General features: G+C 39.2%; 1 protein-coding gene across 2 annotated transcripts in view; it reads right to left on the bottom strand.

Annotated features, from left to right (window-relative positions):
• CLCA2 (chloride channel accessory 2) overlaps positions 1-24,159 on the bottom strand; it is a 36,744-nt gene extending 12,585 nt beyond the window's left edge. The window contains exons 1-11 of one of the 2 annotated variants that reach the window (XM_014831119.3): positions 23,728-24,159; positions 22,710-22,847; positions 19,645-19,795; positions 16,805-16,913; positions 15,620-15,779; positions 13,405-13,632; positions 9,460-9,690; positions 8,183-8,360; positions 7,046-7,152; positions 4,804-5,028; positions 2,229-2,499 (exon numbers count right to left, since the gene is read on the bottom strand). In XM_014831119.3, the coding sequence (XP_014686605.3) occupies positions 2,229-2,499; positions 4,804-5,028; positions 7,046-7,152; positions 8,183-8,360; positions 9,460-9,690; positions 13,405-13,632; positions 15,620-15,779; positions 16,805-16,913; positions 19,645-19,795; positions 22,710-22,847; positions 23,728-23,913 (1,984 nt within the window). In that variant the 5' untranslated portion in view covers positions 23,914-24,159. The remainder of the gene's footprint in view (positions 1-2,228; positions 2,500-4,803; positions 5,029-7,045; positions 7,153-8,182; positions 8,361-9,459; positions 9,691-13,404; positions 13,633-15,619; positions 15,780-16,804; positions 16,914-19,644; positions 19,796-22,709; positions 22,848-23,727) is intronic. The other variant, XM_014831120.3, reaches the window with a different exon arrangement.
• Positions 24,160-24,451: the final 292 nt, after the last annotated feature.

The raw sequence follows: 24,451 nt of genomic DNA, 5'->3' as shown, positions 1-24,451 counted from the left end.
CTGTTCACGTGCCCGTGGCCACAGTGGGCAAGCAGCTTGTCCTATTCTAGACTCTGTTTCAGTCTTACACCACACACCCCACTGCACTCCGGCAGTGTATCGTCACTGGAGTGCTCTAGAATCCCCACTACAGAGCCAGGATTGCTCCTTAACAGCAGAAGAAGAGGAGTATATTTAATTAAAATAAAAAGTGCTAAGCGACTTATGATCATAGTGGGTTTAGAAAATTCTTTTTTTCTACTGGAAAGAAATCAGATCTGCCACTTAGTAGTTGCGAAACAATCTCTCTGAGCCTCAGTTTTCTCATCTATAAAATAGAGATAACTTATCTCACAGGGTTATTGTGATGATCATTTGACAATGTTCATGAGAGTGAACTGATGAAGCATTTTACTGATAAAGCATTTTAACTGATAAAGCATTTTACAAGTATAGTTTTTTTTTTCTTTTTTTGCGGGGAAAGATTTGCCCTGAGCTAACAACATCTATTGCCAATCTTCCTCTTTTTTTTTTAACTCCTCAAAGCCCCAGTGCATGGTTGTATATCATGTTGTAAGTTGTTCTAGTTCTTCTATGTGAGCCGCCGCCACAGCATGGCAACTGACTGACGAGTGATGCGGTTCTGCAACTGGGTAAGAACCTGGGCTGCCGAAGTGGTGAGAGCAACAAACTTTAACCATTAGGCCATTGGGGCTGGCTCATAAATTTTATTTTTGTTCACTAATTTTATTTAGAAGATAAGTACTACTTCATTATAAAAATAAGCATTAGACAACTATGTACATGTGTGTTAAGTATTGGGGAAAAAAATCTAAATTTACACTTTGATGCCTAAACTATCTTTTTTATTGTTTCCTTCATTAGAGCATAAATTTAAACATCAAATAAATGAAGTGGTTCCAGGGAACAAATATAAAAGCCTATTGAGCCTCCTGGAGTGATCGTTCCTAAGATAGCTGTATCTGTCCTCCAGGCCATCCCACAGGCTGGGGCAAGGGAGGAACATTATGCAAAGGGCACTTTTGGACTGCACACAGAAAATGAAAAGTGTGGCCATGGATAAGCAGCGCATGAGAAGTTCATTAGGATCTAGTCCAACAGGCAAAACAAGAGGACTTCTCTGGTATGCCTCTGAGGTGGACTTGAACTAAAATCCTTTCAATAAACTTTTGTTTCAGAAATGTCATACAAGATTGTCATGACAAGATACTAATGGGTGGCCAAACTTAAGACTCCTGAAAAGAATTTATCTTTGAAACAAGAGAGGAAAGGAATATGATTTTATTAGTGGATCAAATACTTAGGACTGCCAACATAAACTTTGAGGTCTAGTGTCCTTCTGGGAATTTAGCTTAAGAAAAGAATAGATCAGGAAAGATAAAACGACAGAGGAGTTTGTTTTTAAAAGTCAATAAAGTTAGTCAGAAAGAGCCTAGGTGCTGCTGTTTGCCCAGCTTGGTGCTGTGCTGTCTGTCATGTATGATGGATGATGAAGCTCTGAGCGACATGTGCAGACTGAGCGCTCTGAGGTAGGGCTTTGTTTTACTTTGTTTTCCCAGTGGTGGAAAATCTCTATCCTGATTCCACTAGGCCTGTTGGCCTGGTCTTCCAGTGACCAAATCACACACGTAAAAGGCACTGGCTGTGCCCTTTTATCAATCCAGCTGCTTGGCTAAAGAATAGTCTAGGGTCATCTCAGGGGTCACAAGTTCAATTTCCAATTTTCTCTTCACAACTGGGTCCAAGGAGAAAAAATGGATTAACTGTCATGCCTCCCCCTTCTTGGGTTTTTATTTGCTATTTCAATTGTCCAATCTGATTATTTCAGTGAATAAGAAAGCTGGTGAATCTGAGAGGAATATGGGCATGTCACAAAGACATATAAGCCTGTTCTGTGTGACCTCACTGAGTGTGGCCAGTGTCATCGGACAAATGGAAGCGAAGACCTAGGTGTCAAGTGACTTCCTTCCATCATTTGGCTCATGCCCAGCCACTCTGAGGAGCCTCATGAAGACTCTCTTTTCTCAAGTTCACATGTGCTTTCCTTGTGCAGATGCAACCTTTAGCTACTCAGGAGGTCAGTGATTCTATGAGAATTTGAGAATCTCATAAGATTGAATGAGAAAAATAGTGGAATTGAAAGAATTTTAAAGATAAGCTTAATATTCATACTGCAGCATCGCACCAGCTCTTGAGAACATGAAAAATGACATGACATTACTTGTTACCTGCTCCATCATCAAAAAGCTTTAGCATAACAGGATCTCCAGTCTCGGGCTCAATGGTAGCAGTTACTGTGGCATTGAGAATGGGATAAAACCCTTTTCTCACATTTGCATAAATCATCATGGGATGGGGAAAACGGGTACTGTCTCTTTCCACAAAGGCTTCCACAGTGGCAGGGGGCACAGCTGAGCGAGAGGCGCGAGAGGTCACTGTCACTTTCAAGGCTTGAAGAGAATCGTGGGTATTGTTCAGTGTGTACATCCAGAGTCCAGGCTGCAAAACAAAGGCTTATGTTTTGTCAAGTGTGAAGAAAAAGATCAATCTGTAATTTTGAAGCGTAAATCTAAGCTCCTAGAGTTTTTTGTTCTTGTTTTGTTGATGTTGCGTTTTCTAAAATACCACAAAAGAATGATAGGAATAGTAATATTGATTAAAAGATACTTAAATTCAGTATTTACGAGGCTTTCGCAGCACAACCCACTTTAATTGTTAAGGTAACTCTTTAGGGAATTATACCCTGAATTTATTTGTGGGGAGGGACACATCTTGATTCACATTTTTAGAAGACAATGATAACAGTGTCCAGCTTCAAAGTACTTTGCAAATATTAATCTGAGCCCCTTCACCCAAAGGAGGTTCAGCACTTTTATTCCTTTTATATAACAGAGAAAATTATAATAAATTAAGTCGACAACTGTGATTCATATGGATAATCTGGACTGAAAGTCAACAGCATCCTTCCTTCCCTCCACTTCCCCCACCCCCCACCCTGGATGCCCAGAAATGTCAAGCAACAAAACCCACATATGCGATTAGGGACCAAGAAAAGGGCAACTATTATCTAATAAGTCAGGATTCTACAGTGTCTATGTTGAGTAATTTATAGAAATATTGCTAAATACCATTCTCTTTTGCCTATCTAGCCTTCCAGAGGGAAACCTGCAAAACGATATCTGAAAGAAAAAAGCTTGAACTACAATGGAGCAGAATTTGCTCCTTTGGTTAAACCGTGCATAAATATTTCTTTTTCCCTCATTCCTGATGCTGCTCCTTCTTAAACCTTGGAAGTAACAGGAGGCACACAATCGAGCAGGAGGAAGAAGAAAGAAAACAACGGGTTAAGGTGTGACTCTCTGTGGAAAGTTAAGATGCCCCCACACCCTACCTAGCCTTCTTCCCTGGGATTTGTGTGCTTTACCATTTTCCAGTGAAGTCATAACTCAGGTATCAAGATCATCTATCTATTTATTTGTTTGTTTTGTAATCATAACATCAGTAACAGACACATGGCAGGAACCTCCACGTGAAAAACTTCCCTTTGGGTGTAATAATTGTTTTGATACAGGGCACCTAATTTAGATGAAGAGGTCAAGCAAAGGCAGCACGAATTAGGTAAAGTATTCCTGGCCCTTGTGCACAGGATTGAAGAGAACATGATGAGTTTGGAGAAAAGTTAGGTAGGAGCACACCATAAGGTGTTTGGGAGCAGGGTTGAGATAAGCTTGGGCGGAAGACAGAACAAGAAGGGCTTGGTATATAATAGAACCACATGGATTTTATTCTGACAGCAACAAAGAGTTCTGAATAGGAGGCAGGTTTGATCAGATTTGTGCTTCAGAAGGATCACTCTGATAGAAGTGACAAATGGATAGGAGGGATGTGAGCCCAGAGGCAGGGAGGCTGAGCAGAGGCTGCCAACAGCAGTCTGGGGAGAGGGAGGGACCACATTCAGGCAGTGCCAGAGTGGATCTGGTCAGTTCACCACCCTGCCTAGAGCCTTTAGTCATTCCCTCTACCTTTAGGATTCAAACTCTTACTCCCTTTGCTGGCATACGGAGCCCTTGCTGACATGGCTCCTGGTTATCTGTCTAGCCTCTTCATTTCCTCCCTTTTCCTAAATCTCCACCTTACATGCTACTCTGTAGTTCATCCATATTAAACTACTTGTAGTTCTATGAGGAGCCCTATTCTTTTTCTCTGATCCTTTCCATGTGCTGTTTCCTCTGCCCAGCATGTCATTCACACCTCTGATCCCTTTATCCTCCATATTTCCATTTTTGATATCTTCACTTCCAGGAAGCATTCTCCTTCCCCCCCCAGCCTGAGCATCCCTCCTGTGTGCTCTGAGTACCTTGTTCTTACTCCTATCATGGCATTTTATTGTAAACACCTAGAACAAGACCCAGCACATAGTAGGTGCTCAAAAACAGACATATTGCATGTATGCATATTATAAATTCTAAGTAGAGGTTTTTCGGTAAGCATATAGATGAGTATGTCTACATGGATTTTGTAAGGAAGGAAGGAAGCAAGAAAAATTATTTATACTACATAAAGACTAATTTCCTCTGTTGAAGTGAGCAGCATTTGGTATCCATCAGTATTTAAAATTTTGAACATACCTTTGTTGTTCCTCTTAAATTTTTAACATTCACAAAATGCCCTAATAAATTTAAAGTAAAATTTTGATATAGCAGAATAGGATTCCCTTTACACTATGCATTAAATTATGTGGTTCAGTTGAAAGTCATGTACTTGACTAAGTGTTTTCCTTATGAATCAGCTCGCAACACCCACCTTCGCAGTTCCTGGAATCCTGAGGCGAGCAGTCTGCAAAGTTAGATTGGTGACAAAATCATCTGTGTAGTATTTTCTTCCACTGGGATCAGCTAATACAATCTCAGGGGGACCGCTGGTCTGCCATGTGACTAGAAAGGCAGTGTCGTTGCCCACACTGTTATCCATAGTCATGGTGTTTTTCAGTTGATAGTGAGGTTGAACATTTTCACCTGTACTTTCTAGCTGTTCAAGAGAATAGGTATGTGAAAGTTTCCAGTGTATGCATAAGCACGCCATCTTCTTCCTTACTTTTATGACAAATAAAAATGAAAAAATGAACTGGCAAAAATACAAATCATTTAATTCTGGTATGTACTATATTTACATAAATTATTTTTCATATAAAAATATTTTGCTGAAGCAAAACATTGTATATTAAATAAGTACAGTAGATATAAAATATTTGTTATGGCTAACAAGTGTCACTTCATTATTCTTTATCAGGAGATTTTAGCTGTTCTCATACTTATCTCTTATCCAAATCAACATGAGCCTCAGATCAGCAATTAAATAGGCGTTTTGATTTTTGTCTGTGAATGTGCTTAAATTGTTTAATTTGTGTATAATCTGTCCATATACTGCTATGTATTCTAATAAAAAATAAAACACTAGGTTTCAGGTGGTTTGGGTACATTAAAAAAAATCATTGAATCATTCACAATAAGCTGTGTGCACACTCGTGTGTGTGTATGTGCATGTATGTGTAACATGTACCGATGCCTGGCACTGTGCTAAATGCTTTGCATATATTATCTCATTTTCAATCCTTATGAAACCCCTCTAAGGCGAGTGCTAGTGTCATCCACATTTTACAGATGAGAAGACTGAGGCTCAGAGAAGTAATTGGTCCAATGTCACACAGCAAGGGGATGGAACTGGGAGAGAGCACAGGCGGGCTGACACGAGAGCCCCTGCATTTAATTATTGTGTATTCACTATGGATACAAGTCTGTAAATAACTTCGAAAAATTATATTTATTAAATAAACACAGTAACACTTTGTAAAATTGCTCAGACTTGGAAAGGATATAAAATTTTGTTGGTGGATGACAGCAAAGACATTGTAGATTATTTGTTCAAATCAATTTAACAAGTGTTTTCGGACTGCTGACTCCTGAGCCACGTTCTCTGTGGGGCCCTGAGCTTCTGAAGGTGCTTAAATGTTGTTTCTGCCCCTGTCTATTGGCACTAATGACATAAACAACTGGGGAGAGGTGGCTGAGTTTGGGAACATCAGGGTAGTTTGAACCAAATGAATAATATTTTGTTAATGCTTTCCTTTTAATTTTTTAAACATTTGTTTTTATTTCATATTATTAAAGAGGAAATCACGGGGTAGAAATATTATTTAGAAAAATCCATTGTAGTCTAATCTGTAATACATATTGTCATTTATAATTCACCTTTTTTCACTTCTAGTGATGGAATTGTGGTTATTGCCTTTACTTTGTACTTATGATCTTCATGTTATATATTCCAAATAATAATTTACTGATTTCCTTGTTTACATAAAGCCACTAACTTAGCAGGTTCACTTACCATCTGTGAGGAAACAGCAGATGAAATTTTGTTCAAAACATTATTGTTATGTTCGAAATATCTTTAAAGAACTTAGAAAGAAAAATAATTGACCCTTTTAAAAAATGACTTGATTAGAGGAAGCTTTTGTGAACACAATCAAGTAAACCATGGTAGTTTAAGAGATATTTAGGAATTTTTAGAATTTAATGAAATAGTTGGTACTTTTTATATAAGGGAGGAGCTTCAGAGACATTTTTAAGGAAGCAAAAGTAAAATGGATTCTGACTGATGGAAAGTTATTATGGAACTAAAACTAAATGCACGGTTTCTTATTTTTCTTCTGGGCCTTGCTTCCACCCCACCCCCAACCCCTATTTTGAGCCATGAGGAAGGAGCAAGCTCTGCTCATAGACCCCGAAAAGCTGAAGTAGCAATTACAGAAAATAACTCCTGGGGCTGAGAAGTACAGACACTAGGTAAAAAAGAATAAGTACAGACATCAGTAACGATGAAGCCAGGCTCTGGTGATGTCAAGAACTCCTCGTAAGCCTTCCACACAAGGACCGTTACATATTCAAATATAGTTAATGAGGAAGTTAGCACAATTCGTCTATTTTCCTTGCTTCCTTCCCCCTCTCCCAGACCCCATCTGTAAGTATAACATTGAAGAAATTCTGACCTGAATATGTTGTTGAAAAATGTCTCCGGTTCCAGAGGAAATTCTACTGAAAGCATCGATCATGCTACTGGAGTTTGATTTATCTGGAACAAAGAACTTTAAACCTCCTGAAATACACGATTGGGATGTTAGCTATTAAAACATATAAACTAAAACAAAAAGTAAAATGATAGGCCTTTAACAAACTTTTTTTGCATAAGAGGGTTAGTTTTGGGGAAGTAGGAGCTGTGCATGGCATCCAACACAACCATATGGTGAGCAGCACGTGGCAGGCGTTTTGTCTGCACTGTTCATGGCTGTAATGTTTGCGTCTGGAACTCTACCCGATACATCATAAAAAACTCAATAAATATTTATCAAATAGTCTTGTAGTAAAGATAAGCCCCAGACAATCTAGGTTAATTGCTACCTATTTACACTGTTATATATTTACATTTACATTCTGAGAACAATTATTTTCAAAAGTAATTCAGGGGGCTGGCCCAGGGGTGTAGTGGTCAACTTCCTACGCTCTGCTTTGCCAGCCCGGGGTTCATGGATTCAGATCCTGGGTGCGGACCTACCCACCACTCATCAAGCCATGCTTTGGCGGCATCCCACATACAAAATAGAGGAAGATTGGCACAAATTTAGCTCAGGGACAATCTTCCTCAGCAAAAATAATAATAATAATAACAATTCAGTAAAATCTAACTTTCAAATTTTAAAGCAGCATACCATTTTTTATTGAATATAAGGAGTATAAGATAAAATTATTTTGTGCCTCATTTAGAACAAAAACGATGTGTATCTTATAATACTATATGTGTCCTTAACATAGAAGTTAGTGCATTTAATCTTAAACACATTTTTCAGCTCCATGATTATACATGCTCAGCCTGGTTTAACAAAATATTATAAAAATAGTATTTTCATTGGATGTATGTAATTGGCACATTCTAAGGAAAATGTAAAAAAGTCAGCAAAACTTTGGCAGATTTCAGCAATGATTTTTGTGTTTTTTTCTTAAGAAAGCTTCCTATTTTTTTCAATTAAGTCCTGTATTCTGTTGACATAATCTGAGTTTCATGGTTGTGCTTTGAATATTCAAATTGATAGGAAATGCTCTAAAATATAAGTTTTTAGAAATGTATTTACCTGTAAGATGTGATAATTCCTCCAGGTTTTCGACTGCAGAGGAACCCAGGGCAATGGTATGAATGGTTGAACCACTGCTCTGCACAGTGAGTAAGCAATTGGCGACATGCTCATCGTCTCCACTCGTCACTAAGACCATCACAGAGCCATGGGCTTTCCCATTCAGCTTTTCAACCACCTGAAAATAGAGTATCAGTCATTTGGAAGGAAATGTGATTCAGATTTTCTTATTGAGCAGAATTCACTCTCATTTCAAATTTCCCACCAATGGGGTATATGTCTCTTCCAGGTCCTCTGTAGCTCCCTGCACTCCATGCTCATCCCCATTCAGTCCTTACCTCACCCCATCACAGCACTTGTCACCCTCCACGCCATGCTGGCTTATTTGTGGACAGGGACTCTTCCTGTTTGAATCACCATTATGTGCCCTGAGTTTGGAATAGTGTCCATCATAGAGGATGTGGAGAAACATTATTGTGTGAGGTCCTTGCTCCTGAGATCCAGTGAGTGACCAATAAGAGGCCCTAGAGCAGTGGTTCTCAACCTTGGCTACACATTGAATCAGATGGGGAGCTTTAAAGGTTTTTAACGGCCAGGCTATACCCCAGATCAATTAAATCAGAATATCTAGTGGCGAGACCCAGGCATCAGAACTTTTTAATCCCCAGGTGATTTCATTGGGCAGCCAAGGTTGAGAAACTCTTGCCCAGAGGCATCAACAATTGCAGTTGATATGTCTTCCTTGCTACCAGATGTTTGACACATGGCTGCATCTTATATTTTGAATCCAAACTTACACTGATCTACGTGAACTCTATTCTATTATTCTTGAAACATACCTCTGGCCTTAATTGATTCTCATGTGTGAGGGCTAGTATGACTATAGGCAGGAGCCAGAAATACTGATTTTGACCAGAAAACCCAAGGGTGACAATGGCCACAGATGGACAGTTCCAGAATGGATAGGGACAGTGTTAGAAATTGTCCAGATGATTCTACAGTCCCCCAGCATTGGCCATTATATTCACTTATTTACTCACTCCTTCAACAAGCACTTATTAAGCAACTATTACATGCCAGGGACTCTGCTAGGCACAGGGGGTTCAATGGTGAACAAGACGTGGTTCCTGACCTTAAAGATAATCCATCATTACAATCCCATAGTTGAAGCTGTATGACCACACTATAACAGATTGCCCAAAATCAGAAGCAACCTCAGATACAAAATGGGGGAAAGGAAAGTGATGGTGATCCGAGGCTTGGGTGCTCTACTGTACCTCAAATCCCTTCTTAAGTCCTGAGCAGATGCTGGTTTCTGCTTCGGCTGACACGGTGGCAGGCAGATATGAAACCAGCAGCTTTCGGTCATCATCATTGTTAATTTGGTGTAGCTGGGCTCTGATCTCTCCTTTGCTATTGAAACTGGCAATGCCCACAAAGGTATGAATTTCAACAATCTGCATCAAGTAAAATTCTGCTGCTTGTTGCAGTCGAAGGAGTCTGTCAGCCTATGTCCCAAAAAGGAAAAAAGAAAGGTAACAACATGTGTCTGGTAGGCGAAAGTGTGACTAAATAACTCAATTAGCAAATATCTCTGCTAATTCTTTAGAGATGTCGGATTGTAACTTTTTGAGTTGTAAAGAGTGACACAATACCAGAATATTGTTCAGCTAATTGCAGGCTCAAAAATGAATGCTTTTCGGGGAGGGTGGTGTGGTTTAGAACTCTGCCCCCAACAAGCTATTCATAATTGACAACTCTCTAAGAACGCATGTCCCCACTATTTCTCTCCAACCCAGAATTCAAAGATCGATGGAGCCAATTGAGACTAGATTTGTAACTACTGCTTTTAAAATTCAGTCTGGATAAGATGGAACATTGCAAAGAGGCCTTATGGAAGAGAGGAATAGCAGTTAGAGGTATCTATCCAGGCACTATCCTCTGTTATCATGGTCATCTGAGGCTGGGCATTTCATCTGTAAAGTGGGGACAATAATGCCTTTCTTACTTATTAAAATAGAATTGCTGTGAGGATCAACTGAGATATGTATATGACAGTATACAGTTATACCTTGAAGTACTAAGTATGAAGTAATATTAGTGACCAGGTTTGGGCAGGTGATGCTACTGATGAACTCTCTAGGGTCACCTGTTTTGAAGGCTATGGGAGCAGCAAGCTCAGCTTCAGTGACCCCTCCCCCCCATCAGTGATGACTGTGGTCTCTATCTCCTCCTTAACATCTGGACCTGCATTTCCCACTGCATAGGAACATCACCAACTTAATGTCCCACAAGTATCTCAAATTCTACACACTTTGAATTCATTGCCTTCCTTCCCAAATAATTGTTTCTTTTACAATATGGGGAGGTAAATTGGGAGAGTGGTTGAAACAGGAACTTTGAATCCTGCCTTCAACTTTTGCTAATTATGTGCCCATAGAGAAATTACTTATCTTTTTTAGCTTCAGGTTTCTCATCTGAAAAATGGATACATAGTAAGCACTTAGTAGCTATTGCTAAGATCAGGATCTTGAAATCATCATTCTCAATCATGACCTCTACCCGCAAATGGTTAAGCCAGAAACCTGGAACTCTCTTTTATTACTCCTCAGTTACCAGGCCTCATATCCTTGAACAGGTCCTATCAAGTTAATGTCTTAAGTTTCTCTCAAATTCGTGCCATCTCTCCGTCTTATCTGCCACTTCCTTAGACCTACCCAATGTTAGTTACAGCCATACCAGTTAATGCACTTCCCCTGAACAAATCCTTCTAATTTTGCCTCTCAGCCACTGAGAGGAAGTGGGAAAGTGGGAAGAGGAAGGGGGAAGGCATACTCTTCCCTTCCCCGGAAAGTCCTCCCTCACCTCACTCAACCTCGCAGATACCTACTCGTCCTTCAAGACTTTTTGTTCTCCTTGCAGAGACAGTACGGGCTGGTAGACAAGCTGAGACTATGAGGGTTTGACAGGTGGAGGGAGCTGGTTTTCTGGCAGAGAAGAGAGTGGGATCAAAACCAATTGTGAAAGGACACAGGCTTCTGAGGTGTTGTCTGCGGACAGGGGTTTTGGGAAGGAGGGTTGCGCAGTGGAGAGGAGACGGAACAATGGAGGCCTAGGTGTGGAGGACTCTGAGACCAACGTACTGGAGCTGGAGGCCAGGGGGAATCATCAGAGTTCAAGTCCACCCTGTCAGTGAAGTTTTCCTCAGTCGCTTTCTCCTACAGCACTAGATGCTGCCTGTCAATGCTTCCACAGCAACTCACAGCTCTGTGGAGCTTTGTCAGATTCTGTTTATTCACTGTGCGTGTTATATCTCCCTCATTAGACCGAGAGCATTTCAAAGCAGAGACTCTGTTCTTTCCTCTCTGTATCCCCCACGCCAGCACACTGTAGGCACCTGATAAATGAAAGAATGGCCCTGATGACTCAGTGACAGTATTGACAGGAAAAGGGAGGCAAGTTTGCTTTGTCATGAGTTTGTTACTTTATGCTTATTTCTCTACTACTTCTTTCAGGTCTTCTCTCAAGTTCAACTGTCTTTCCCTTTCACTCCATCTGTTCTTGCTCAACAGAGGCAGACGGCCACTATAAATTGAGACAATATGTGAGAAGATTGTGCCCTAGTCAACCGCAGGTAAGCAACATTACAAAATTATCTAGATTCTGAATGTATTAGTAGCATTCCTAATATTTTAGAGACAAGACAAAACAGGCAAATTTTCCAGGACTACTGATCCAGACAATAAAAGAGGATAAACTCTCCCTTAGGACCAAGTACTATAATAAAACAATTGCTCCCACTGATGAACCAAAGACTTCATATTCATTACCTCATTTATTCCCCCTCAATAACTCTGTGAAGTAGATAGTGGTGTGCTGGTAAGTGTTTAAAAACTGGCTTTCTGGTAAAAAAGGAGAGAGAGAACCCTAATTTGTTACAATTTCTGTGGGGTAGAAACTCCCACCACAGCTGGTTTAAGCTGCCAATGTGAAGTCATTGAACGCAGAGATGTGTCGTAGCAGACCCACAGAGATACGATGGACCAGAAAGAACCTCGAGAGCATTGGTCAGGGATCAGCAGACATTTTCTGTAAAGGACCAGACAGTAAATATTTTAGGCTTGGCGGGTCACATGTTCTTTGTTGCAACTACTCAGCTCTGCTATTTTAGCACTAAAGTGGCAATAGATAACATGTAAATAAATGAGTGTCACTGTACTCCAATAAAACTATTTATGGACACTGAAAATAGAACTTCATAGAATTTTCATACATCATGAAATATTATTATTCTCTTGCTTTTTCCCTAAACCCATTCTTAGCTTATGGGCTATGTAAAAACAGGTAGTGGGCCAAACTTGGCCCATGGACTGTAGTTTACTGAGTCTGGGCATAGATAATAGTGAAAATTAGTAGAAAAATAATTATGAAGTGATGAAGTTTGAGCAGTTATTATGTTTGTTTTAATTATAACTCTACATAGTTTAATTTTGAATAATGGCTGTGTTTAACAACTGGCTTGCAAATTTCCTAAAAATTTAGCAATTGACTCTTGTGAGCCAGTATGCGATGGTTCCGTCACAACACTGAAAGAAGGTATTATTATCCCTATTTTATAGATGAGAAAATTGAGCCTCAGGGAAGTTATTTTGCTCTTGATTACACAGACAGTAAGTGAAGGAGCTGGGACTTAAAGCACATCTGCCTGATTCCAGAGATGAAAGCTTTACCCACTGTCTAGAGTTCTGGAGCTTTTGAGTGCGGGTTTCTGGAAAGCTGCCAGATTGCTAGATGACTGAGATATGGTTTTCTATACACACTGACATAGAAAATATACACATAATAGATATGCACACTCATTGCAAACTCAGTCTCTTGCCTCGGCCAGGGGTGTTTACCAGTAAGTAGAATGTGGCCAGACAGGAAACTTTCATCACATGTAAGAGTTTTCGAAAAGGGTTTTGGTTGGAAAAGGTTGCAATTAGTAACAAAAATGAGGCTTATGAATTCTCTGTGGATTTGATTTATCTGCATTATCTCAATTTCTTCTGGGCCACATTCTGAATTCATTCCTCTTGTCCCCAAGAAAAGACGATGACCATGACGATTCCAAACCTTTGGCCTCTTCCTTCTCTGCCCTGACCCTCTGAAAATAAAAAGAATTTAAAACTGATAGAAAAAAATGATGAATGGTTGGCAACCATTTTGGTTCAAAATGTTACCTCTGCCATCTTGCTGGATACATCTAGAACTAAACAGACCACTTTGTCACCAGCCTGTAGAAGTGAGAAGGTGGGAGGCGGTGGAAGCTTAGTCTCGCTCATGGGAGAGCTGTGACGAAAGTCTGCAGAGTCTGTGATTACATCCCATGCACTTCTGAGGCTGCACATTTGGTTCTGTAGGTTTGGAGCTTCTGGGTTGTGGGTACTTGCATTACAGAATTCAACCACCTGGAAAAATAAAAAGCCTATCAGAGAATAAAGTCACTCCTCTTATACTAGACACACTTCTCATTCTCAAGCAACTAAAGGTAAAAGAAAAGGTGAGCTGGAACATGGGAAATCAGAAGTGCCACAGCAGTGTCCTTTCCTTCAGGAATGATGTTGAATTTACAAAGAAGCACCATCCTTTGCTTGATACCCTCGTGGTACTGAGATCAACCTCTACGAAAGTTATTTGCACTTGGATAACAGAGAACAGACTATGTAAATATATTTTAGTTTTAAAAAAACAAGATCATCACCTACCTTCCTTAGCATGCTATTGTGTTAAACAAAACAGGAGATCTTATTTATCTTGGTCAGCCTATTTCTTGGAATCATATGTAATAACCACTGCACCTTTATTTATTGACCATTCAATATATATTGATCCAACTCAAATATTGATCTCTGTAAGAACAGGATATGGAGAAAACCAACATAAATCTACTTCCTGATCTTTCTCCCCATTTGGAAATTTGGATATAATTTATTTGCTAATGCTAAACCTATGTCAGCATCCCTTTTAAAGGTATGGCTTGCATTGCAAAGTAATATGTTACCATCTATTTCCTAGTGGCTATAATCCTACAAAGAGTAAGTAGGTGCTTCCTGCTAACAGAGCCTTGGGAGCTTAGAGCTAGAAGAAACCTTGTAGACTCTCTGGTCTCAACTATGTTTTCTTAGAAAAGGAAGCTGAGCTTCAAAAAGTTAATAATTACTTAAGCATGTGAGTTTCTTAGTAGGATGGGGAGATAGTAGTAGAACCTGTTTTGTTGTTGTTACTTGTTTGTTTTTAACTCTTTTCATTATGCTTCATAACTATGGTTCGGGGATCATGAAACTTTTCTGACCAGATACTATTGATGAGTAGGCCTTTCAAAGGATCACAAAGACAGTACCCAGTCACAAACAATGTGGATGAATTACGTGGAATTAGGTTGGCTTCAGATATTAAGGGTATAAATTTAAAACATAATGGATCAGACAAGAAATATGAAAAATCACCTCAAAGTTACGGAATGATTCCTAGCCTTGACTAAAACCAGACTGAAGAAAAAAATTATGTAAAAAAAGAATGTGTCAATCCAAGGGGCATTGGTCAGCATGGAAACAGAAAACCTCAGAGGCACGTGCCCACAGTATTTGCAGCCCCATGAAGAGGAGATGACCTACATGTGTGACAAAGATGGATAAATATATCAGGTCATGAAGCCTGATGCCACTGAATCTCTGCACCACTTCACTCCCTCCTCTCTGATTCCATGCTCTCAGAGCAGGCTTCTGGTGAGAATTTGGCTGTTCCATGCCACTTCCTTCAGAGAGAAGATGAACTGGCCAGAGGATTCAGGTTTCAGACCTCATGGCAGTTGGGATACTCTTTTGAAATAATAATTTTAAAAATGGTGTTCTGGATTCATACACTAGTCTCTTGTCTTTTAGTGTGGAATACCGACAAGGTAGAGTTTCTGAACCTGCAAAGCTAAGGGTTAGTTGGCTTCCCTTGGTAACACCTGACTTTTCTTTTTAGGTTCTAGATTATGCAGAACAAGGGAAAGAGAATTAGGAAATTCAGTTAAAATAAGAGTGGTTTGCTACCTCAAATGCAAGAAATATAATCCTGTGTTACATTGCTCTCTTTCCTATGAAGGGATACAGGAGCACTACCACATGAGCAATTTCTTTTACAGTCTCCAGGGCTTCCTTTGTTAAATCACCTTCCCTGGAAAGCAAATAATCATTTTTCTAAATGAATCTATTTTTGGTGATCCCCTTGCAGGGAGGCCTCCTTTTTTTTTCAATCTGTAAAATAAAAACTAAATGAACTCTAAGATCCCTCAAGTTCTAAATGTAGTGAATCTTAATTGTCTTTTTATTTAAATACTTAAAACATATCAGTCTATCTTGGGAAGAGATGAAATCTGGTAGGAGTTTGTCATTCCAAGGCCATACTTACAGAAGATAAGCTTTGCATGAACATTATTGATGCAGTTGCATTTTGGGTGCTATTGTATATAAACATGCATCCTTCTTTGAAAAGCTTACTAATAATACAGTTTTCTTGAGGGCAAGGGCCTTTTTCACACACGAAAATGCCTGTGATGTCAGATGAACACCTAAAATAGAAACAGAAATTGGCTCTATTTTAGAAATACGTATGTTTCTTCTTCATTGGCTCATATAATAATTTTTTTTCGAGGGTTGTAGATTGCTAGATACACATAAAATATTTTAAAAATTGCTCTGTTAAGAAAGATCGTTAATTTAGAAATGCACTCCACTTTATTTTAAAGCATTTGATCTTGATGAGAGGGTCTGTATTGCCAAGGGCTTTACCAACTAAACAGGATCAAAGTAAAAGACACCAGGAAATCAACATGAACTTTTGGAGGTCCAAGGAAGACAATGAGCGGCAGTTTCCTGAGTCAGGGCTCCTTTGAGCCCATTGCTGTTGGACGTCAGAGGAAGAAGAGAATGAACACGTAATGATGATATTTAAAAGAATGTATTTCTAAATAAGTAATCTCAAATGCTGTCAATGGGACTGAAAAACAATACAAACTTTAGGAGAAGAATCAGTCAATATCTACAAAAATTAAAGCTAAAGATACCCTTTGACCCAGCAATTCTTGGAAACTATTCAATAGATACACAGATCTGCCTGCCTAAATGAGAAATGACATATCTATACCATCATGACCTGTAGTATTATTAGTAATAACAAAAGATTGGGAACAACCTACTTGTCCAACAATAGGGGACTGGTTAAAAAATTATGATACATACACACAAAGGAAATCTATGCAATGATAAAAAAAGAAGAGTGAGAAAAAATATATATTCTTATTTATTGGAATTTTCCTGAAGAAATACTGAAAAAATAAATAAGAAACTAATAAAAATGGTTATCTAGAGGGGAGGAGAGAACACAGAGTGAAGAGAGTGGTGGGGCAACATATCTAAGAGCATAACTTTTTGCATTGTTTTTATATTTGAACCACATAAATATTTATCAATTTTTTTAAAATGCAATAAAATTAAAAAACTAAAAATTGCCAACTAAGTTTTAGATGCCATTGTAAACTCAATTTTAGAGTCAAAAAATAAACAATGAATTTTAAACATGAGAAAAATTACTCACCTTGTTACTTTAATTTGATTTTGCCCATTTATGTAGAAAGGTTTCTCATTGTTGTATTCATCAAACACACCCCAACGGAGATGGGCCCATTCATGGACAAACACTTTGCCTATGGAAGAGAGAGCTTTTGTTCTGAGTTCCTAAAATCTCAGTGATGGACCTTGTTAATCAGTGCAGATGTGACGTCACTTGACTATATATATTCATCTGAAGGATTGAAATGCAATTCTCTCTTCCACTTTCCTCTTTCCCACCCCATTTCCATCTCTTTCTGCTTTACTCCCTACTATCATAAAAGAGACAATGTGAAAATATGTTTAGTCCTATAAATGAAAACCAGTGACTTACTTGTTGCACATCTATTTGAAACTAGTGAGGAGTCCCACATCCTCTCACTTCCCTAATGAAGCTGCCTAACAGGTTTCTATTTAGCTTCACATAAGCCTATAATTTCAGGATTCGGGAAAGGGAAAGCAGCATATCTAAGCTCAATTGACTGAATGTTTATGTGCCCCCAAAATTCATATGTTGAGATTCTAACCCTCAACGTGATAGTATTAGGAAGTGGGAGCTTTGGCAGGTGCTTAGGTCTTGAAGGTGGAGCCCTCATGAATAGGATTAATGCCCTTATAGAAGAGACCCCAGAGAGCTCCCTTCCTCTTTCTGCCATGTGAGGACACAGCAAGAAGATGGCTTTCTATGAACCAGGAAGTGGGTCCTCACCAGACAACAAATCTGTTAGTGCCTTAATGGACTTCCAGCCTCCAAAACTGTGAGAAATAAATTTCTGTTGTTTATAAGCTCCCAGTCTATGGTATTCTGTTAATGGACTAGGACACCAAACAAGCAAATAAAGCTTTCCTATTCTTCAGTCTGTGTTATCCAAGCACACATGCCTTTTTCTTGTAAGTAATTCTCCAATCTACAGCAATGACTGAAACCTGGGGGCCAGGGAGGGAGGAAGGAGCAAAAAAGATCTTAAACCTCCTCTCCAGCTTGCATGGTCCATTCTCTTTTATTTTATCCCTGATTCTCCATGTTTTTATCTCCAACTCTTAGCTCATGGAAACCCCCATCCTCATCAAATCCTTTATAACTTTTTCTACTTCTCTAAATCTTGCGTTGCCTTCAACATTCAGGTCAAAACTGACTTCTCCCTGATAGAAGCTTTCTAGATAAACTCTCCTCCCAAAGTGCACTTTTTTTTTTTTCTGAATTGTTTTACGTTCTGAGGATCCAGGAAGCATTTGCTGAGTTGACTTGCGCTGTGGCATGTTATGCAATTTTTGGACCTTGGGACAAAGGAAGGGAGGGGAACACCCCTTGAAGGTATTAAGGAAAAGTTTGTGCCTACTCATGGAATTTAGAAGTGCTGGGGAAGGCATATATTTGTGCAGAAGTTATCAGCACCTCATAGTTACCAGGAAAAAAACATTTCTATAAGGTTTTATAAAGTGTGTTTTATGGAGTGTGTCACTCCACTTCTTGCTAGCTATATGGAGGATAACAAAATCTATTTAGATTTAAATGGGGGTAAAAATGAAAACATCATTTGAAGCGTACTACTATATGTTAAAATCAAAAACAAAAAATCAAGAATGGGATAGTTAGCCCTTGACCTGCTGATCTTTTCTCTCTACCGTTTCTCTCTCACATCTCATCCACTAAATGTCAGTCTCCAAACCTGTGACCCTGACTTCTCTTCCAAACTCCAGCCATCCCCATCCGTATCCAGCCACAGGCTGGGCCTTTCTATCAGGACAGTCTGGTGTTCCTCCCAAGCAATTTGCCTAAATCCAGATTTGTGGATTTCACCTTTAATCTGGTCCCTTCTCCTTTCCACGAAAACTTGGTATGTTCCTTAATGCCACCTACACACACACCCTCCTTGCATTTCACTCTGTAGCAGTTCACACCTTTATTTCTTTATTATTCCTTCTAGAACAGCTCTTATCACTTAGAGTTGTTAGAATTAAATAAGATAACATTTGAAAAGCAAACAGCACAGCACCTGGCACATAAAAAATTCTCTTTCTGGGGCTGGCCCGTGACCAAGTAGTTAAGCTCGTGCGCTCCACTGCAGCGGCCATGGTTTCGCCAGTTCGAGTCCTGGGCGTGGACATGCTGCCGCTCATCTGGCCACACTGAGGCAGCTTCCCACATGCCACAACTAGAAGGACCCACAACTAAAGATACACAACTATGTACCGGAGGGCTTTGGGAGAGAAAGGAAAAATAAAATCTTTAAAAAGAAAAATTCTCTTTCTGAATTGTTCTTGGTAATTACTATCCTTCTTGTCCTCATCTCACTGCCTCCATGCATATTCAAGTCTCACGGCCTCCTACCTGGACTTCTGGTATCTGGTTTCTCTCTCACTGATTTGAGGGAGCCAGATTATCCACACAGCGAGAGTCATCCTCTTAAATACTGCTTGATGGTGTCACTCCAGTGTTTATAAACCTTCATGTGTCTCACTAATTTGAGTCTTGGAGGCCCCACATCACCTAGCCCCCACATGCATTTCAGCATTTTCTCCCACTACTTCGCTACCCACAGTCTGTCTGCACATCAGTGGGGTCTACTGTTCCCGTCTCTCAAACATACCCTGGGTTCTTCTGCTGCCACAGTTTTGTCCATACTCTTCCCACTGTTCTCTCCCTTCTTTCAATTTTCAGAATGATATTCAACCTTGATGACTCTCTCTTTTGTGGGCCTCTCTCCCCATTCAAATGGTAAGTCCTTGGTAGGTTTCAGGTTTTCTGAGTCCCTTTCAGCACCAAGCCCAGAAATACTGTAAATAGTACTATCCAATGTCTATTCCCTGATTGGGAACACTTACCTCGTGATCCATAGCCAGCTGTTAAGTCATCATTTAGTAAAAAGTCAGGTGTGAAATGAATGTATTTTCCTTCTTTTCCACACCGTCTGTATTGCAGGGTGTATGGGTCATCTCCATGTGCCCCATACCAGTCAGTCACTATGACATTTGCCTAAATTTAAAGAAATGCTTGTAATACATTATATCCTGACTGTGGTGTTGGTAACACAATCATACGTTTGTTAAAACATTTTGAACTGTATAGTTAAGATCTGTGCATTTGATGAATGAATTATATTTCAATTTAATAGCAGATTTTAAAAAGAAGAAATGCCTTATAAATGAAGTTTAACATTCATTCACAACCAAATATCAACAAAATTATTTGGCACTTTCAAAAACACTTTTATTTTAAAAGCTTAGCAAATTTCCATGGAGCTCTGTTACTTCCATTTGACCTTCCCATTTTCCAGATTAAAATTTTCTCAAAAGTCAACACTGTAAAATTCTGACATTACAAAATACCATAAAATGTAATAAAAATATGTGAAGAACATTTACGTATCATTCAGAAACACGCTTTAAGATGTTACAGCCTTTTGTGAACAACTTTCTGTGTGTTCATCAGTGCACAACAATAGGTTGTGTTTCTTTTAACCCTTGTCCTTTCATTCCCATAACCAATTAGATCAGCAAACAATCACTCTAATGAAGTTACATTTCATCTTGTACCCTGACAATTTCAATTACTAGTGCTAAAACACAACATTTTAAGTCCAAAAGTTAAAGTAAATAGCTATTCAAACAAACATCTAGACAGCGTGATTTTTAAATACAACATTGTTTCTTTTATTTTTAGGAAGAAAGGTAACATGTTGTCTCAGGACTTGCCCTTAGAAGTTAACTACGTATGTTTATGTTAAATTTTCTTTAAAAAAGCTGATTTTGAAAAAATAGATCTAATATGATCCTATAAATATGTACATAGTTATCACTATATGTACTCTATGTGTAGTGTGTGTGTGTGTGTGTGTGTGTACACACCACTGAGGAGTAGAGGAAGGTAATATTTTCATGTTTATTTCCCATTATTTCTACATTGTTTTATTTTTTTTGCAATGAGTACGAATACCTTTAATAAAATTAATATTTATTTTTAGAAAGATAATTCAAGCCAAGGGCTTTGCAGAGTAACTCCCACAAAAAGGGCTACAGATGTCATGCCCTTGGATAGTCTTCAGTTCGGCAAAACCTCATTACTGTGTCTGGAAATTTGTCCTGAAGCAACAAGGAAAGAGTGCCCTGCATGGGTCAGGGTACTCAGAGGCTGTTTGGGGTTACGTTCTACTTTATAGACTGTAGTAATACAGTTCTTACTTACTCTCACTAACCCTTCCTCCCCTTCCCTGCATCCTACCTACATTAGACTGTAGATTCAAAAGGACAGGAACTACCTTACTTGTCCTGGTGTCTTCTGCTGTGCCTAGTATGGCCCCTATACATAATGATCATTCACCAACTATTAGCTTAATTGGCATTATGAGGTTAAAGGAATTGGTATCCAATAGACATATGAACAGACTTCAAGCTGTCATATCAAACATTCTTTCCTTTAATCTTTCTGTTCAGTCATATTCTCATTTTTCCTTTAGCTATTTGTTTCTCTCCTTTCCGTTAGGATCAGGACTACTACCTGGTTGTGGTGTTGGTCATCTCCGATACTTCCTTGTTGCATTGAAGGCCAAATTGATCAATGCAATCTATATAGATAGCTAGAGACAGCATAGCTGAGTGCAAAGAATATGTGTTTTAGAATCAAACAGACATGAGTTCAAATTGTGACTCTGTGATTTACTGATTATTTGACTTGGGACAAAATCCTTACCTTATTTGAGTCTCAGTTTCCTAATTTGTGATAACAGCAACTAATTTTAGGATGTGTGAGAATTGAACAATATATGTAGAATGCCTGGCACTTAGTTGCAGCTTGGAAACACTAGCTGTCTTCCCAGTTTCTCCCAGTTCCTCTCTCTCTCCTATCTCCGTGCCCAAGCATTGTCAAATGCTTTCCATCTGGTCATAAATGCTTTTAAGAGCCTCTTTAGCTTTTTGCAGGACAGTGGGGTGTTATCTAGATTGCTTTATCATTCAATTACTGAGAGAGTGACTTCAAAGGAGAGCTAAGAATTAGAACAATCTTAGGGTATTTCATACCAAATGACACAAATAAGGAAAACAGGAAACTGGATCACATGTTCCAGGCCTTGTGTTTGAGCTGTAGTTACAGTTCTCAAACCCACTCCATCGCTGAAGCCCTGAGCTAAGTTCTCCATGCCTCTGCTCCTGCCCCTTCTGGTAGCTGCCAGGACTCTTGTTCACAGTAACTTCAGTCATTTGCCACATTTAGTTAACATTTATTTATAGTGTGCATACCAGCATGTGCCAGACAGCATGAGGGATGCTTAACTATGATCTACAGCTTATGAGAGTCCTTCAAAGCTCAAGTTCTTTTTTGGTTGGAAAAGGAAATGTAGCCACTCCTCCCCTCCTCTCTTTCTGCCTGCCTTCTTAGCAACATACTCCTTGACATCAGTATCCTAGAGTTGGGCCAATGTGAAATTCCGCTAATTCACACTCTAGCACGAGAAGACAGTCATATTTTTATATGCTTGAGTAGCTTGTTTCTGTCTGGGCACGCATGTTTACTGCCCCTGAGAGGATGGGAAATGAAGATAGTCATAATTGGAATTGTTCCCTTCAAAACTCCTACTCTGTGGGATAAAACTAGTTTGTGGTTCTTAACCCAAAATTTCAGAAAGGACCCTGTAAGTTACAAAGTAAAGAGGTCTTCTGAGAGGCTACTATGGAAATGGCATTTTGCTTATTTTTCACTCCATAATTTGCACTCATTTATTATATTTCCATATATTTTGTAGATAACAATCTTTTCAATAACATTATTTGTGAATTAATGTCAGTGATTTTTTCCGGCTTAAGTTCTCACTTTTAAATTTCGAACACAGTATACTTTGTTTTTTCCCCCTTAACTAGAGTTAAGCTCATTAAATGAAATCCTGAATTCTTACCTTTTCATATGATTCTTGTTTTGCTTTGCTGTAATTATTAGCTTTCCATGTGGCAGGTATTAAAATCTTTATATTTCTGAAAAACACTCTCCTCTTGGTAGCATTGAATAGGTAAAAAGAAGCTTCAGTTATCATTTTCTATAGCAAATAAAAGAAAAACTTATTTTATCACTTGTAAATCCTTTCTGTTTTGGTTTTCTGGTTACACATGAATACATAGCAATAAAAAATAATGAAAATATTTTGAAGGAGCCCATTTCTTTTAGAGACAGCTTTAGACTTTGGGCAAACCCAGGAGCAAAATAAACTTCAAATGGTTATCTGGGAGAGATTGTGGGACACTAATTGTGTGTCTGGACTTGCCTATGTAATTTTCCCAATTTTGTGAAAGGCTTTTAAGATTTCACAGAACAAATCCTTTTCACGTCACACCTGTGGGCATGTTCAAGACCACACCTTACGAGGATACTGATTTCACAAAGCAATTCCAAAAGGAGGCTCTTAAGCAATGGAACCAGGATCCTCCCTTATCATGTTAAAGTGAAAATGTTTACAGAACATTCTGGTGAAAATAAAGAAGTTTGCTCTTTGGCATTCCATCCAGACTCTCACTCTTCCTGTCTGAGAATTCTCATTCTCGGGATGGAATCCAACAACATGATTTTAATAAGCACACTCATGCTTATTCATCAGTCAAGCGTCTGGTCTTTGTTGCCACAGTGGGTGATTTTTTAAGTTGCTACCCCAAAAACAGTCATGCAGGAAAACAAAAAAGCTAAAATTACTAGCAACCAACAACAAATAAAAGAGGACTGGATCAACACTCTGTGAGCTGAGACTACACAAAATTAGCTAAACAAACTGGCTTGGCCATAATTGCAATTTATGATGTGATCTTTAAGAAATGCTGCTCTCTTTACTGCTCAAATACAAACCAGGCAGAATTGTTAGCTCCTTAAAGAAGGCTACAGGTCTATTCTAATGAGATAATGGTTTTGACTTCATACTCGCCACTCACCTTAATGTTTGGGATGAGGTTCTGATCCTCAGATACCTGAGGATTGATTGCAACGAGTAATCCATCATACCCATTGTCTTGAAGCTGCACTCCGGCTCCCAGGGATAGGAGTTCTGGACTTAGGGCCACCAGGAGAATCAAAAACTTCAGGCTGTAAACAAGACCTTCATTGTCCCTGTGGGTCATGTTGTAGAGAGGCCTCTGGTTTATTCACACTGGTCCTGCTGGGTACATTGTTCCAGGTTGTCTATAGGGAAGCAGATAGTTTCTTCCTGAACTTGAAAGGTCCTAGAACTTGTGATGAAGGAGGTGCCTTCTTTGCAAAATCTGGGGTGGATCGCTCTGAGACCTGCCTCTACAAGTCTTTCTTCTCTAGGCAAAGCTGCACTTGCCTGTTCTGTGGCTGAGCTTCCTCTTGAATCATGGTTGGGCAAGAAATCTTCCACCCCTTACTCACTTTATATCTTCTCAGAAGGAGGAGGGAAATAAGACAAAAGGAGCTTGAAAGAGGGAGGTCTGGCTGTCTGGGCTGGAAATCTGAGAATCTGGATTGTTCAATCCGTTTTCAGTAGAAACACAGAAATCTACAGTGATTTTTCTCTCTCCATCCTTGACAACCTCCTCCATTGGTCGCCACAACTACTTCCCTACTACGGTCAAGTCATTTTTTGTTTGTTGTAAGATTCTCTTTTCTGCTTATTTTGAAGCTTTGGAAATCCATCCT

This window comes from Equus asinus, chromosome 16, assembly GCF_041296235.1.
Source record: "Equus asinus isolate D_3611 breed Donkey chromosome 16, EquAss-T2T_v2, whole genome shotgun sequence".
NCBI classification, from domain to species: domain Eukaryota; kingdom Metazoa; phylum Chordata; class Mammalia; order Perissodactyla; family Equidae; genus Equus; species Equus asinus.
This window is presented reverse-complemented; position numbering and strand designations above follow the sequence as displayed.